The sequence below is a fragment of the Uranotaenia lowii genome, chromosome 3, assembly GCF_029784155.1.
Source record: "Uranotaenia lowii strain MFRU-FL chromosome 3, ASM2978415v1, whole genome shotgun sequence".
NCBI classification, from domain to species: Eukaryota; Metazoa; Arthropoda; class Insecta; order Diptera; family Culicidae; genus Uranotaenia; species Uranotaenia lowii.
Window position 1 is genome coordinate 191605101 of NC_073693.1, and position 17752 is coordinate 191622852.

The following is a 17752-nucleotide window of genomic DNA, read 5'->3' on the forward strand; positions in this document are numbered from 1 at the left end:
TTCATATCGTTTTGCTGGCTTAAATAATCTCTCTAGCCTCAAAATTTTCGTTCAGATGAGCTGTTATTGGTCTTCAGAGCTCATCGATACTCAAATTTCTTTCCTGAAGCATTTTCTGGAGTCAGGACGAAGACGTGAAATTTCGTGAGTCACGTCACTCGAGTCGCAGAATAAGCCCCAATATCTGCTTCTCGTTTGGCTCTGAGCGCCTCAAATAAATTTGAATGAATTTTTATTTAAGTCTTACTACAACACAAAGCCAAAAGCTAATGGTTTTTAACGATCCATATTATATATATTTTTTAAGATTTTCTATAAATTTGTCCACGGGGCGTTGACCTTGAAAATTTTGCAAAAGGGGGTGGCGAGCGAAAAAAGTTTGAAGACCACTGCTCTAGAGCCTGAATTTTTTTTTTCTCATATGTTAAGGTAAAAAACATTCAAATGCCCGCGCCAAGCAACCAAAAGTCTCGTTAAAAAGGTCAACCACAGCTTAATCAGCATAATGAATGTGCTGAAGTTCGTTTTATTTAGCCCCCGTTTTTATTGAAACTTTGAAGTTCCATTACATGTGAACGGCCTTCTATTCAGCTCAAAAGTAATCTAATGAGCAAAAAAAAAACTCTCTTCTCCTCTCTTACTTCGGTCACCACCAGCCCAGGTGGCAGGGGTGTCATTCGCTCACACAATGAGCTCAACGTGCATTTTTTCCATAGCACATTGAGAGAGCAAAACCAAGCACTGACTGAGCTAGCTGTCCATCAATGTGCCACATCGAAGCAAATCACTGTGCTACGCAACGATAGCCCTCAGCACATTGAGCTGCACAATGTGTACCAGTATACCACCACAACGCTGAATTCAACAAACGAAAGCGAATTCTTTCCCAATAAACAAGCAACAGCAACAACAAAGCCAAAATTTGGGCGGGCTCGGCCTGCCGGCTGCCGAACACCGTTGCCACAAAAAAAATCTGTATCATAAATGAGTTTGATCTTCGTCCATACGTGTACAATTTAACAGAATTATAAACAGATTTGCGTGACATCGCTGCTCGGCAGCCGGCAGGCCGAGCCCAACCGAATTTCTTTTGTGTTGTTGCTGTTGCTTGTTTATGAGTTATTTTCTTCCTTGCAAGCAGGCGGTGTGTCTTCGTGCCGGACTGGACGAACGATGATCGTTTTTGTTTTCTACTGATGAGAAGAAAAAATAAAACGAAGAAGCGTGCTTGGCAAATTTCTAAAGCCAGAGTTCACATTGAGCAGCACATTGAGCAGAGTGGATCAGCTCATTGTGTTTTTCAGCATTGTGAGAAACCTCTCAGAAAATCCGGTTATCGGCGCGCAGTAAGAGAGCGAGCAGTAGATATTCTATCGCCGTGCGCGCAGTTCTAGAAAGCTTGCGTTCACATTGTGCTTTTAGAACACATTGTGCTGTTTTGAGGAGTATAACACCCCTGCCAGGTGGTGCTGTCGGTTTCTCGGTATCCATCTTTATTCCTCCTAACACCACAATTCCTAGAATACCTGCAAAAGCAGCCAGCGGCCAACAGCGAAGACACATGTTGATTATTAATCAGAAACATTACGAAACGGCATATAAATCAAACATCCGTTAAAATAATGTCGGTTTAAAAATAATTGGAATTCCATGTTTAAAACTTTTAAGCATAAAATTATACATATTCTTGAGTCTATCTAGATATTTGATGCATGAATTACTTTAACTGAATTTCAGTGTGTGATAAATTCGTGGTAAGTAAATAGAGTTGGACGATTTTTTTAATGAAAAAAAAATACTATTTTAAAAAACAATCCTTTGCGAGTTAGCTTTAAGTTATTCTGAGCTGAAATTTCATTATAAATTATATATTTCAACAATTTCCAAGCTACAAAAAATGATTCATTGATTATATGCCATTTCATGATGTTCGTTTACAACTCATATTCATGAAATGGCGGACATGTCACAAAAAGGCTATTTGAGGAACTTTTTGGAGCTTCAAGTCCAAAGAAGACTATTTGAGACCCAATTTGTAACTTCAACACTGAGTGATGCGATTGACGTGCCACAAAAAGGTTATCCGAGGAACATTTTGTAACTTTCATGCTCGCATTCGAGAAAGTTCGGTACCAATTCCCTTTGGAATCTTTATTCAGCGAAATTCGAACTTTGGAAGCACGCGTTTAAGTAGATATGGGACTTTTGGTTGCTCGGGGTTATAATGAAGAACAAGTAATTCCAAATAAGAAACATAGAAATACATTAAAAATCTTTTTATTTGTCATAAATTTAAGCATAAAATGATTGTTTCAAATATTTAAAGTCATTTGAAGAATTTGGATCTTAAAAACCACAAAATTTTATATCTATGAATTTAGGATTTAGCCTATTGATTACCCGAGCAGACTTTGATGGCCAAAACGCTAGCAAACTTAGACCAAAATGAGCTGTCAACAGCAAAATGAGAGCAACATTTGCTGTTGACTTTTGTGTGAAAGCAAAATTAGGCATCATTTAGGCGTCAAAAAATTTCGTTCAATAGCTTGCTGAGACCAGAATGAGCTGTCAGCAGCAAAATGAGAGCAGCATTTGCTGTTGACTTTATTATGATAGCAAACTTGGGCATAAATAAGGCGTCAACATTTTTTTTAGACAATTGCATGCTGAAGCTACACAACAGCAAGCTGTTAGCATTATCTTATGGTGATTTTTTTATTTCAATTTTATTAGATGTGAATTAGCTTTCAGTTTTTTAAAGTACAAATCTGAGACCTAAGTGGTAGCATCCTTTGATGTAAAATTTTCTTAATTGCAAAATTTGACTTCTTTTTTTTGTTTTAATCATAACCAAGTTTTCTTTGATACCAACAATAAAAATCTGAGTTGCATTTAAGAATTGAAATAGAAATAAAAGTACCATTTTTAGGCTTAACCATTATCATTATCATAAAGCTGAATGTCACTAAAAGATAAACATTTGGTGCTTAAATTTGGTTCTAACATTGTGTTCTAAACATTTATGAATATCAGCGAAATCACTTAATCTGACGCCCTGTTATGTTATCAGAAATTTTATTGAAAATTTGGTTAAAGAAGTATTTAAAAAATTGTTTGAAATAAATCAAAGTTTGGGATTAAATTTTATTTTTATCTTGAAGTTTAGCAACTTTTCTATTGCAGTATTACAGTTTTCTTCGGATATGTTAATTCAAATATTTAAATTATAATGTTATAGAAATCTTACAATATATAAGCCGAGTTTTATTATGTTGTTGATGAGAGTTTTGTTGATGTACTAAATTTTCGCAAAATTTCTCATTTCTTCGAAATCAGTTTTACGATAGTAAAAAGAAGAACTCGGAAACATTTTAAACATCCTATAATAAATGCTTAAAAATTGTTCTACGACGAGAACCTATATTCTAAAAGAAGCTACATCTGATTCCGTTAAAAAAAGATGTATGGCCAGTGAACGCTTAATAAATCGAACATAAAACAGTTGATTTTATGTTTTAAATTTGGATAAAATCCATGCATATTTTCTCACTACGAATACGATCCACCTAAGCAGTGAGAAAAACTGTTCCTTTTAATAAATGTATATAGATCTATAAAAATAGTCGGCCGATTTACAACAGCAATCATAATACCTGCCTTTGTTGAATTCTGAATTTGGAAGCAAACAGCTTTAGTGTGAAAGTTATCACACAAAACTTTCGAGGTTCCACTTAGAAAAAATTTGCTTTTACTTTCCGTTAGCAAAAAATTTGTTTTACTGCCGAGTTAGCACTTCCCCAAATTGTCATGACTTTTGCTTAATTTGCGTAAAAAAAACCCATTGCTACTGAATTTAGTATTTACAGTAGCATGGACTCAAACTATTAGACAGTGTGGTTCAATGTGGTGGAAAGAGAGGTGATTAGAAAGAAACGTTGCAAAGGTAGTAGTAAAGTTTTTTCCTCGAAAACATGTTACCATGACAGAAGTGACGTCACTACCGACCATTTTCACGACGCATTTTGCCTAGAATAAATTGAGCTCCCTGACAACGACGCGTCGCGACGTAGGCTTTGTTTATGTTTATTTTCCTTTTTCTCTCCTACGTGCAATAGTGTGCGTTCTTTTGCGCCACCTTAGTAAAAGTATACCTCATTGAGTGCGGTTAGCATGTGCTCAAACCATGGTCGTTTTGACTGTTTTATTTTTTGCGTGTTCATTCAGTCAGTCGGGAATTGTTTGTTTTCGTTGCCACAGACTGGAATCCAGAATAAAAGATTTCGTTCAGTAAGTGCTTTTGAACCGATGAAAATAGGAATATTAAACTTGAAATACTTTATTACAGCTAAGAGGAAGAAGATAGTTTGCTCCTCCGACGAAAACCCTCAGTCGAAAGGCAACTCACAAGTCAAAATAGCAGCCGACAACGCGCGGAATCTTGTAATGCTTTCGGAAACAATGGCTCAGCAAAAACGGTTTGCTTGGCTTCCGGCGAGGAGGATTTCAGACCACCAATCTAACCAAGTGGTCCTGAAAATGATAGACAGCAGGGTACCTCCACTTCCAGAAGATCAGTTGATTAAACGAAAATCAAACTCGACCATCTCCCTGGAATATACTTGAAACAGTTGGAACATGGTTTTGTTTGGTTTCATGAAGAGATTCCAGCACCCGGCTGGTAGGTTGCATTGTCGTGGAGGTGGGAAGGTGTCTGAAAAAGTAAGCATTTGGGGGAGTCAAAAATATACAATGTTTGTTAATTATTGCAAATTTCAGTTTCAGAGTTTGACCACCGCGAACTAAGAATTGATGAACGTCGCCAGCCAGTAAATTTCAACGAGCCACAAAGATATAAGCTGCTTCTGGGACTGTGGTAGGTGGATAACATGAATTGGTGGATTCGTAAAGGAACTGGCCCCGGTTGATCAGTACCACAAAACCGAATCATGGCCGAATAACGAAGTGGTAAAAAATCTTAAAATTGTTCATTATTATTTTTATTTTATGTTTCCTTCATTTGCAGGTTGACTAATTTTACTAGCTTCGGTAGCTTTGTTGGTATAGAAAACCAGGGCAGAGGTAGAACCGGGAGCGTTTGGTAAGTTCTTTTTTTAATTTAATTGAAAATCGATTTGAAAGAAAACATTTAATGGTATTTTTACCAGATTTTCGAATTCCTGCTGATAGATTCCGGTGAAGGAATTGATGATTCCGGTGAAGGCTCAAAGATTAAATTTTTAAATCCGGTTATTGTGTGTTGTATTCTTGGTTGGTCGATTATTTGAACCTAAATTGATTTGACATTTCAGATCTGAACTAATTTTGAAATATGAATCTTTAAAAAACTTAAAGTATGACCAGAAGTATTTTAACTAATTAAGAAAATGAAATCTGGCTGAATTATTATCTTAAAGCCCAATCTACTCTTTTTCCTTGGAAATCTAAATTAGAATTTCAAATCTAGACAGTTTAAAATTAAATTCTTAAATTTTGATAAGAAAAAACCTGAATGTGTTTACAGAAGTAAATCTGTAAGTAGGATCAGATTTTTTCAGAATCATGAATTAAAATAATTTTTTTCAAGTATTTACATGGAATTGCACATAATTAAAATTTATTTTTATTTGTTTTATTTTCAACTATGATCAGCGAAAGCGAACTTCACTCTAGGTCAGATCGAACTTTGTGAACTTCTATAAAAGTTGCTTATGAAATTAAAACCAAACATTCGTAAAAAAATAACCGACATGATAAACGTTATACACGTTGCATAAGTAAAGGCGATTTTTAAAAGGTTTAAACATTTACCTCATATTATAGCTAGAGTATTTCCTTATAATTGCATAAATACAGGCGTTTTTTCAGAGGGGATTATTCATCCCAATATAGGTGATTTCAGTTATTTTTTTCCGGAATTTTCATCCCTTAGGTATAATTTTGCCATAAAAGTCTGCTCGGGTTTACTAACGAGCCTTTAGTAAACAAAGAGACGAAATGTCACGGTTGGAATTTTCGATTTTTTGTCAGTGTCATTCCAATCGAGCAAAACCAAGCAGTCTTAAATGCAGCCCACAGCCAGGTTGCAAGATTATTATTTCAAAAGGGATCAGACTGCGCCTCTTTGTATGTAGTCTCTTTAGGGTTTACTTTAGAAGCGCCTTTGTGAAGACAATTCAAGCATTTTAGACTACGTTAAACAAAAATTGTTTACTTTCGTGTACCTATATTTGCACGCGATGTCTGTACAAAGGTTCTTAGATGATTAGTATAATTTCAAACGTTTACTGCCTGGGGAGTCCCATCCCGAGCATACTTTTACGGTAAAACGCTATCAGAAATTTTTTGCTATCACGCCTTATGCATCAAATTTTCGCTCATTTTGATTGGCTAAGGTGATACACAGCAAAAAATGAGAACCAAATTTTCATACGTGAACGTACTACGTCGTTTTTCAAAAGTTTGAGTTTGAAAGCATATTGACGCCAAATTTTGCTATAAAAGAAATTTATTTGATGCCTAAAATTGGCATGATTATGCTTTCTAAGCTCTCAGAAATCGAGGTGTAATTGAACTCTCAGTTTTAGCAAAATTAGGCATCACTTTGCTAACCATGTATGGAAATTTGTGCTCTCATTTTTGCTGTGTACCACCTTATGTCAAGCAAAATGAGAGCAAGTTTGGCTCTCAGGGCGTGATAGCAAAATTTGCTATAATTTTGCCATAAAAGTCTGCTCGGGTAACAGTAAGACCCATGATAAAATATAGTGGAATAAGGAACGTTTAGCCTAAATACTTGGTAAGTCATAAATAGAATTCAACATTCCCATTCGATTCAATGTCAGAAATATTCGGTGCGGTAGTTTTTAAAACTTTTCATTTTCTTCACAATTTGTGGAATTTTCTTCTTTGGGCGTATATTGTCTTTTTAGTTTCGTATATACAGCTTATCACTAACAAAGTTGATCTGCAAAAATATAAGATAAACCGTAAGCGTGCTCGCTATCGTTATGTTAAGCAGTAGTATATCTTGATTTTTGATTGAATATTCAAAAATTGTGTAGAGGATTTTTACCTGAAACTATTAGTTAAGATGCACAAAAAACTCGTGTTTATGAATCACGATATTTTATATTATTTTATAGCTGGTTATGTTTCATTAAGGAGTTATAATCCAACCTATATTTAACAGATACCGAAAAAGTATACAAGGTTTGAATAAAAAACAGCAGTAAGTCAGCAGTAAAATATCTTCATATTTCATGTGAAATTCTTAGCTCAAAATTTATCTATTTATGTATGAAACACAATACAGGATAATTTAAAGGTCAAAGAGAGTTCCAATAAAAACAGATTTTTTTTTCTTATTTAGGGCTAGGTGGGGTAATTATGAACAAAATTGCTCAGTTTTTGATACTATCAGCTCAAACAAGTAACTCTTTAATGTTAAAATTTTGAAAATTAACCAAAAATGAATGAGTGGTTCCCTTCTCCATTTGAGTATTTTTTCTAATTTTTAAGTTGCAGCTTGTGGACGTAAAACGTTTGTTCATAATTACCCAGTTTGTTCATAATTACCCCCTTGTCTATGGGGTAATTATGAACACTGTATCGATTTTAGTTACGTGATGACTTTTGATATTGGCTATATTCCTAGATTGAAACCTCTTCTAAACAGTGCATTGTAGTTAAATTTGTTGGTTTTAAATTGGCTGTTGAAAAGTTATGAGCTATTTCCAGTTTTACATAGGAGGGAGCATCTTTTCATATTATCGCAGACTCACAATTCTAAAAAACTTATAAATTGATGTTTTAGGCTTATTTTCAAGATTAGAATGGTTATCGTGATTTTGACGGTAAAAAGTAAATTTTAATAATCAACCAGTGCTCAGAAAAAACGTGTTCATAATAACCCCGTATTTTGAAAAATATGGGGTAAATATGAACACTTCTCTGTGCGTGGGTGGAAATTTTTTTCAACAGAAAATCTTACCACACCACATCAAGCATCAATAACTAAACTTAAAACTTTTAAAAACAACATTTTATCTCCATTCACATTGACGAGGGAGTCAATTGATAAGACACGTCTCAAAACGATTTACGTTTCTCAGAGACATGCATTTTGTTTAAAACTGTAACTACAAAATTTACATAGTTAGGTTTACAAGTTACTACTGTAACTAAACAATAGAATGACAAACTATCACATTTGATCAGTTTTGAGACCTTACTATGACCCTAACGGCACTTACGGCGTTTGTTCGGAATTACCCCACTTAGCCCTACTGCTGAATTTAAATCATAACTTATAGCTCCTTTTTGCTGTACAAATAAGGAACGTTTCGCCATGATTTTTTTTAAGTGCATTTATGCTTGAACAATCAGAATTTTGCAACATGTGCTCAACATATATTTTTAAGAGAATACATAATTACAAAACTTCATAAAAATTAAAATTTGCAATCTCCTTTAAGGGATTAAATTTTGAGCAAATGATCGTAATCGTTTTGAAGAACTTCCGAAAAACCTCTACAACGAAACGGACACAGTTCCGGGCGAAACAGTTTCAAACTTCAATATTAATCACAATTTTGATCAATTTGATTCTTGTCAACAATCAAATTAATTAGTGTAAAAAGTTCCAGTGATTTACAAGCTTCAGTTAACTCAGGAAACACTGAACTGTTTCTTGGTAAGGTAGGGTAAGGTGGAAGAATTGAAACAAAAAAAAAAGTCGAGAAGAAAATTGCAAAACCCAAAAAAGGACCGATGAGAAGAGGCACGAATCGGAAAAAGGTCTCATTTTATTACATTTCGATATCGGCAGAATTGTTGTTGAGTGGGCCGACAGATCCACCCAATATTAAAATATAATCTGGTGCTTTTCACATTCATACTTCTCATCCGTCTTCCGTTGCGTCGAATCGATTCCGGCGATATTGTGGAGGTCGAATATAGAGTAAGTTTTTCTTCTTGGGCTCGCTTCTTCCGTAGAGAAAAGACTTTCTTTCGGGATATCGTAAATTTTTACTTTCCGTTGCTATTTGCCGAACGAAAGAAGCCTCTTTACAGATCCTTATTAGATTTCGTCCTTCAAAAGTCGTCATCGTTAGACTCTTGCTTGCAGACCAGGCAATGGCGCCGGCATTCTGATACTAAGAGTCCTATATGGTGGTATATTAGATCACACACATCTCTAGCCCATAGAAGCATCTGCCGTGTTTGGTTCACGAAGATCAACCACCATTATTGGGTGCGGTTGGCGATACATCGGACGGAATTCGGAAAATTGTGTTTCGGGAAAGGTTAACACTTCATATTGGAGTCTTTTATGATGGTAACAGGCTTTTTCGTTCGGGGTTTTTGTCGATGTCCTACGTTCATATCCATGTTCCATGTTGAGAGCGAAAGGAAAGTCTCAAAATAAGGAGAGTCACAAAACATGCTTTGTCTGAAATGGTATACGGTCATTCATAAACTCAGGACAGTGATTTCTATGAACCGGTTATGGAAAATTTATTTGATGTATAAAAATTCAGAGTGGATATTTTTAATGCAGAAGTCGTATTAAATCCCTTCTCTATTTTAAAAAGGCAAAAGTCCAACGACTTCAACTATTCTATGTTACAGTCTGTTTATTCTGGAGAATATAATGTGCAGAGTATGCCATCTAAACTTCCATAAATTAAGTATTACTAACAGTATTATGCTGAGAGACAAAAAAATATTAAAATATTGATTTATACATTATTACAACTTCAAGTTAAACAATATTGCTAAGTAAAATTTTAAAATAGTTAAAAGCTGCCAGATAGCTATCATTTTTCTTAAACTTGACATTTCGTTTTATATTTTCACCACTACAAAGTCCTAACGTAAAGGGTGATACGGTCAAAATTTCGTCAATATTGACGTATTTCTTTCAATTTTGCATTTAAAAAACCTGAACACCCCTCATTTTGAAGGTGTGTGTGTGTGTGTAGAATGCTGCTCTTATTTTGATTTTGGAATTCACTCTTCAGTTGTCAAAATGCCGTCCAAGGAAGAAGAGCAGCGTATCAAAATTTTGCTCGCGCATCGCGAAAACCCGAGCTACTCGCACGCAAAGCTGGCAAAATCGCTAAAAGTTGCCAAATCAACCGTTACAAATGAAATTAAAGTGTTTGGGGAACGTTTGTCGACAGCCAGGAAGTCTGGATCGGGGGGAAATCGAAAACCGGAAGCCGCTGAGACGACAAAGAGAGTTGCCGGTAGTTTCAAGCGAAACCCTAACCTCTCTCTCCGAGATGCCGTAAATAAGCTGGGTGTATCGTCTACAACCGTGCATCGAGCCAAAAAACGAGCCGGACTATCGACTTACAAGAAGGTAGTGACTCCAAATCGCGATGATAAACAAAATACGACGGCCAAAGCGCGATCCCGGAGGCTGTACACGACGATGCTGACGAAGTTTGACTGCGTGGTAATGGACGACGAAACCTACGTCAAAGCCGACTACAAGCAGCTTCCGGGACAGGAGTTTTATACGGCAAAAAGAAGGGAAAAGGTAGCAGATATTTTCAAGCACATGAAACAGTCAAAGTACGCGAAGAAATATCTGGTTTGGCAAGCCATCTGTACCTGTGGCTTGAAAAGCAGCATTTTCATAGCTTCCGGGACTGTCAACCAAGAAATTTACGTGAAAGAGTGTTTGAATAAACGTCTGCTGCCTTCCCTGAAGGAACACGGTTGTTCCGTACTGTTTTGGCCGGATTTGGCATCTTGTCATTACGGTAAAAAGGTCATGGAGTGGTACGCCGCCAACAACGTGCAGGTGGTTCCCAAGGACAAGAACCCTCCCAACACGCCAGAGCTCCGCCCAATTGGGAAATACTGGGCTATTGTCAAGCGGAACCTAAAGAAGACCAAAAAACTGCTAAGGACGAGCAGCAGTTCAAGGCAAACTGGCTTTCTGCGGCGAAGAAGGTGGACAAGGTGGCTGTACAAAATCTGATGGCAGGGGTTAAGCGTAAGGCCCGGCAATTCGGATTTGGAAAAGCGGAAGCCTAACTGAATATTTTTCCTGAATTTTATACTAATTAAACTTAAAAAAAGAAATTAAATTTGATTTTTTAAATAAACAATTTCACCGATTTACACGCGTTTTCCCTTGACCAAATTTTGACCGTATCACCCTTTAAACTGCAATGAAGTTTTGCTATACATAGGTCAGATATACGATTAGCTACAGCAAGGTTCAGCTTCATTTCGTCCCTTCACTCGCTATAGATGGAGACTTATTTGATATGCTGCATATTGTTCAGGTTTTTCTTAGTTTTTTTTGCTTTGCACAGACAGAATCAGCTTGTGAGATGCACAGATTTTTCACCATCACGGGTCAAGAAAATATCTCGTTATCTCGGGTCAGAGCTTCGTAGCATGTATGGTATTAGGAAACGCACCGCATTCCAGCGTGAAATTTATGAATTTGTCTAATAACATCACAACCACGTATAAACTTTTCCCAACAGGCTGCTTCTTACGATCCCTTCAAAGTTTATGGCAGATCGGCGCCGCTGAGCCAACGACGACGTTAAGACGTTCATCCAGCATCCTCCCCGCTTTCGGGTCTAGGTATACGTGAAGAAGAACATCCAAAGATCCAAAGAAAATATAGGATGGGAAAAGGTCGTAAAAAACTAACTTTTCCAAAGGAAAGAGCGCTTTATTCTGCGGGTGTCTGACATGATAACTTAATTTCGTTGGCCTCTCCCTCGAAGATGGCCATCTTCCAATCCCTCCCTCGGAAAATGAGACAACACGAAACCAATCATTCATCCTGAGTCAATATCATGCTGTGATCCCTCCTCAATCTTCTACATTTAGTTACCTTGTGTTGGGACGTAGATGTTCAAGTACAGGCAATCCTCGGACTGATTCCTTAGGTATGGCAGCAATCGCTTTAAATATTCTAATCTACCACGTGGCATCCGCTCTAGGGCCGCCGTTTCATTGGCAATATCGGGAAGATGCTGCGGACAAACTGGGCTGAACCTGTGCGGAGGAAGAAAATAAAAATGGAACAGAAAAGACGGATTAGTGTTCCGGGATTTAGCAGATTTCAAGTGGGTTGGCGAAACAATTGGCAACCGGTCGAAAGCAACGATGTAAATATGTATTGGGGATATCTTAGAATGGGTGAATTGACAGCTGGAATGGAATTTTGGTGAAGTTTATTTAAATTTTTAAATAATTTTTTTTTTGATTGGAAAGAAACCTAAGGGCATAAATGCCAGTCAGTGGTTGGAGAAAAAATTTCAGCGTTTTCTAAGCATTAAGTATAGTAAAATTATTTACATATGATGTTAATTTACTTAAAAAAATAACTAGGTATTTGATGGAGGAATGTCTATAGAGACCACATGAGGCTAGTACGCGCTACTCGTTAATTTCAGAAAATATATTTTAATCCTGTAAGAACAACCAAATCAGTTTATCGAAATTTCCACATTACCGTCCAGATCATGCAACAGCAGGACTAGATGCAACATTTGGATACCACAGCACATATTCAATTTTTAATTCAATATAATGTTATCGAGGTAGCATTTAATGATTAGAAAATGATTGTTATAAAAAATTTTAAAAAAATTGAGCAATAGAAGAACACATTTTAACATTTTTCCATGCCATAAAAATCTTCACCAAGTATGACGAATTGGCTCACTGATATCACCTACAAAGTTTAGATTGGTTTTATTATCCTAAATCAACACTGTTGGAGTGAAAAATATATTTTTCGGACAATCCCGAACCTGTCTGGGGTAAAATGCAGTAAAATAAGCCGGAGCCCGTGGCATAGAGAATAGCCTTCAAGTCTTCTAAGCCAACGGGCATAAGATCGAATCCCGGTCACGGCATACATAGTACACTTTCTGTAGGTTGGTCGTTTTAGCATTTGTAAGATGCTAGAGCTATCATATCCTCGAAATTTCATCTATCAGAACATTTATTTTCATGATTTCAGCCAGTAGAATTTTTTACAGTTTTTTTTATCCCTAAATGTATGCAACACGATATCACAGTTTATTGTCAGAGAAAAATAAAATAAAATTTTGATCGTACAAAACCAACAATTATTGCAAATGGTGTTTTATGGCCTTAATGGCATCACAAATCATCAAAAATTTCAAATTTTACTACGACATGATAAGATTTTTCAACCCAAACCAAATTTTTTGCAATTTATCCTTTTTTTTTTCAAGTAGTTTGAAAATCGAATGTTTTTAAAAGAATGAAAATTACTGTAGAAACCAACAATTTTTCTGACTACGTCAGTTTGATTTCCCATCAACCTTGAAACTTTTTCGGCATAAGCTGAATGATTTTCTGATGATATATACATATACCTATATATTTTTTGAATCTATTGAAGTTCAAAATTGTTGCATGATACCCCAGTTGACGGAATTTGAAAATTTAAAGATTTTCTTGATTCCGGGAATACTTTACTTCTTTCAAATGCTAGTTTTTCAGGTTTTAGGCAGTGCTTTTTAATATGGGTTATAAAAGTTTCAGTCCCAATCATAACACAATACATGCTTTTTAAATCATTCGTCATTTAAATAGCCTCTAAAATTTATTTAACCCATACTTTATGCATCGATTGATCGTATTTTCATTCGTGTGTTTGAGCCACGATAATTTTTTTTTATTTGCTGCTTTAGATACAATATTTAAAACTCTTTAATTGTTTTAATTGAACCATTATAGTATGCAGAGCTACCATGTGAGATAAGAAAATTGATCCTTTATACAAAGACAAAAATTTGTAAATCATTCCACATAAACGAATTTGTTATTACCCTTCGAAGCAAGAAATTCGTAAGATAAATGTTTATTTATCGATAAAATGAATTTATTTCATTTCTTTTGAAGTCCTTTCAAATTCGAATTCAAATAGTTAATGTTTTGCTGAAGTAAATTTTAAGTCAAAGCCGAAAATTTATCATGAAGATTTCTTGGATATTTTGAGGATGTAGAAGAGAACTTCCCAGGAGAAAAGATGCACGGTAAAGACGTGTAATTTGGAAGCTTGTGAAGGAAAATGTGGGTGAAAAAGTACAGATCCGAGGTTTTTCATACAAGAGTAATTGATAGCAAATACGAAAATCTCAAAAGAATGTGGCATGGCGAACATAAACAAAACCCCAAGCTAAGAATTATTTTAATTTATATTTTCTCAAATAATTATTACATTATTTTTACGCTAGAATCGATTGGCAAATTTTTTCATGAACTGTTTTTTCGAAGATCGCAAAGTTATTGGACATAACTGTTGTGTTTATAAATTTTAATACAATGTTCGTAGCTCTTAAGAATTAAGTATTCGTATTCAGTTTGCGTTACCCCTCATAAGTTTGCTTTCTTTAATACATCAATTGTTTCGATGTAAATAAGGAATTTGGCAAAATTATGTCACCTTTAACGTCCCATCGGCATTCGAATAGTTTCGTTAGTCGAACACACCCTTTGGTCATAATATCGTTCGATTAAAGAGCGAGTATTTAGTTCAAGGAATCGGGGAATGATTTTAAAACTGTCAATAAGAAATCGATGTTGAAAGTTTCATAAATAAAAAGATTTTTTTTTTTCAATTTAAAGGATTCATACCTAATTGCGTCGAATATCCAACATTCAAAAATTGTGAAAACTTGATCATTTCATGAAAAACAGTTTGAATCCACTTTGAGTTTCACACCGCTCTTAAATCTTTTAAATAATTAGTTCAATAATAAATTAACAATTAAAAACGCACTGTGTGACAATCTACCCCAGCATATATTCACTAAAATTGTTTAAGCATGCTTAGTTAAACGTTTTCAAGGTTTTAGCTATTTTTAATAGGGATGGAGAAAGTTTGAGCGAATTTTTTTATCTGGGTGTTTAAGATATGTGGGGAATGTTTTATCTTCTAGGAATACGTCAAATTAGGGGTTTTCAAAAGATTGATACCAGTAGAGTAATAAACTATAAATATTTGGTATCTGTGGAGCTATATGTAAACATATTGTGTTTAAAGTCTTTTCTAAAATAAAGTTGGGTTGTCACAGAAACAATCATTAAAAGTTATTAAGTCTCGACTGAAAAATAAACATGAAGCTAACCCAAGCAACCAAAAGTTCGGATAACATTCCTCTATCAGGTTTGATCAGCTTAATCGAGTATGCTAATACAACTTCTATTCAGCTCAATTTTTAAGTAGTTAAACGAACTTTAAAGTTGACAAAAAGTTCCATTAATCGCCAAACAACTTCTAACCAGCTTCAAAATCCACTTTATAAGCTGCATAAAAAATCGAAAAAAATATTTTTTCGCTCCTCCAATTGCCTTCTCAAGTCCGCTAATTTGATTCATATTAATCAACAATATTTGTAACTAACTCACATAACATTTAAATAACATGTTGTTACCAAGCCTCGAACCCGAGCTCACCGCTTGAAAGTCGAGATCCATACTTGCTGCTCTATATGAACATCATGAGTAGGCAGCGATTTTACTCGATGTGATGATTTTCTTTCAAACGACTTTCAGGTTCTTAATTCCTACTTAATTCCCACTTTCAAGTTGTTAAAAAGATCTTTTGGAACTAAATGTGTACTTCACATTGTTTTTCCCAAGTAACGATATGTATATTTATGAAAACACGTGTGGAAGTTCGAAAAAAGTAGATTTAAGCCTTTAAATCTACTTTGAAGTTTCTATATTGCGAAGTTGCTTCTGAACGCTCGTTGCAACTAATAAAAAACTTTCAAATTACAAAATAGTGCAACAGAGATTTTTTACGAACTATTGAGCTGTACAAAAAGACTTGCAACCCTTTGATAGCTACTTGATTTTGAAAAAAAAATGAGAAGTACGCAACAAGTAGATTGTTTTTCTTCATACAAATTTTAAAGTTCCCAAAAGAAAGAAACAGAAACCAAAACAGTACTTTAAAGCTTTTTTTGAGTATTGGCTGAACTTGATAAAGAATAAAGTTCCATGGACCTCGAAAAAGCATTGTGAACAGCAAAAAAGTTCCACAGAACTTTTTGTACTGCTACATATGAACTTATTAGTTCGTTCCTTAAGTGATATTCGAATTTTTGGTTGCTTGGGAAGTTAGATCACACACCAATGCATTTAAGAAATAATAAATTTCCAAAATATTTCAGATTAGGTTTGATACACAAAAAAGTAATTTGTAATTGTTCGCCAATTTTCAAACTCTTATTTACAACAGCTTCAGATAACGATCCTTAACCTTAGGAAAAATGTAGCATCTAGTGTGTATGATATTATTTTGCAGTTTCGTTGGTAAATTTTAGGAGATTGATCAAAGTCAGATCCATACACTTGTCAAAAGTGTTTCCAGATCTTATCCTTTTGCCCACATTCCCATACAATTTTTTTTTGCAACGATGCAGAGGTGACCTCGGTCCTTAAGCGTAAATTTATGACTTTCATCCCTTTCTCTATTTTCCTAACTATCATTGACTACTAGGACGTGGCCGGCGCCGTTATTGATGGTCAAAGAGAGAGCATCAGTTTTGTGCATTGAGAATGAGCTTCTAATCCCAAGAACCATTCTTTTGACCCTTGTTCAAAATTGGTGGCCTCGGTCAATCACGGAGTAGCAACCATTGGCGATGTGGAACTTGTTCTACTGAGCCACGCCTGCGATCGTGGAATTCGAAATGTATTTGTTTCAAAACACTGAAAAACATAAAATCATTTGTTTTCAACTTCTATGCCTGATAAAATAATGAACAAAATGGTTAAAAAATTATCTTTAATTTAAAAACTGTTTAAATAGCATTTCGGGTTCAACGATTAGGGCGGATGTGAGTAGTCAATCAAGCTAAGCTAAGCTAAGCTAAAATGAATTTATTTCATTTCTTTTATAGAAAATATTTATAAATACATTGATTTCATTGTTCTTCCAAAGAAAAAGTGAAATTTGTGATAATCTAAATATTTATTTCAAGTTTCAAATTCAAGGCGGTTTCAATGTTTTTATTTTGAAAACGAAAAACGTTTTTTCTTTAAAACTGCAAATACTTCTTATTGAATTTGTCATGACAAAGATCTAAAATCGTGACAGTTTTATTTACAATGAATTTTCCTAGACAATTGAAAATTACGAGAGCAGTTTTTATAAGAGTTAACAATTTTTCTGTCAATACTATGTTATGAAAACGCTTGGTACATTTTTGTACCTGAAAATAATCAAATTTTCGAAGGTGATGGAAAGTATTAGAGAAACATGAGATATCAAAGAAAGAAAGAACATAAGCCGTAAATATCATGAATTTTTCTAAAAAGATAGAACGGCTCACCGACAGGACTTGAGCCCGCAATCTCCGCTTCAGTGCAACGGCGTGTTAGCCAATTTATCACGGTGAACGTGATGTAATCGACCAACACGTCTAGCTTTGCCGATCAACTGCTGGACCTTCTATCGAAACACCATGTATATCCCGCATGTGATCTTTCCTACTATTGATCTCTCTTGTTTTGATCATTTGAGGTACAAAGATGTACCAAGCGATTTCATGACATTAGTATTGATTTCTACAGAGCCACACATCCCTGTGTAACTGGTATGTTCGGAACCTTGAGCAGCACTGATTGCTTCTTCATTTGACTGTAAGTTGCGGCAATCCCGAAGCAATCGACCATGTGCTCGCTTGGCTAAAATCCCGAGTCGAAGGGTGATTATCAGAGGTAC

General features: G+C 35.2%; 1 protein-coding gene across 1 annotated transcript in view; it reads right to left on the minus strand.

The window, feature by feature from the left end:
* The window catches only part of LOC129758377 (neuroligin-4, Y-linked), a 260978-nt gene that overhangs the window by 235119 nt on the left and 8107 nt on the right, over nucleotides 1-17752 (minus strand). Inside the window, exon 2 of the mRNA XM_055755884.1 lies at nucleotides 11870-12033. Within this exon, the coding sequence (XP_055611859.1) occupies nucleotides 11870-12033 (164 nt within the window). The remainder of the gene's footprint in view (nucleotides 1-11869; nucleotides 12034-17752) is intronic.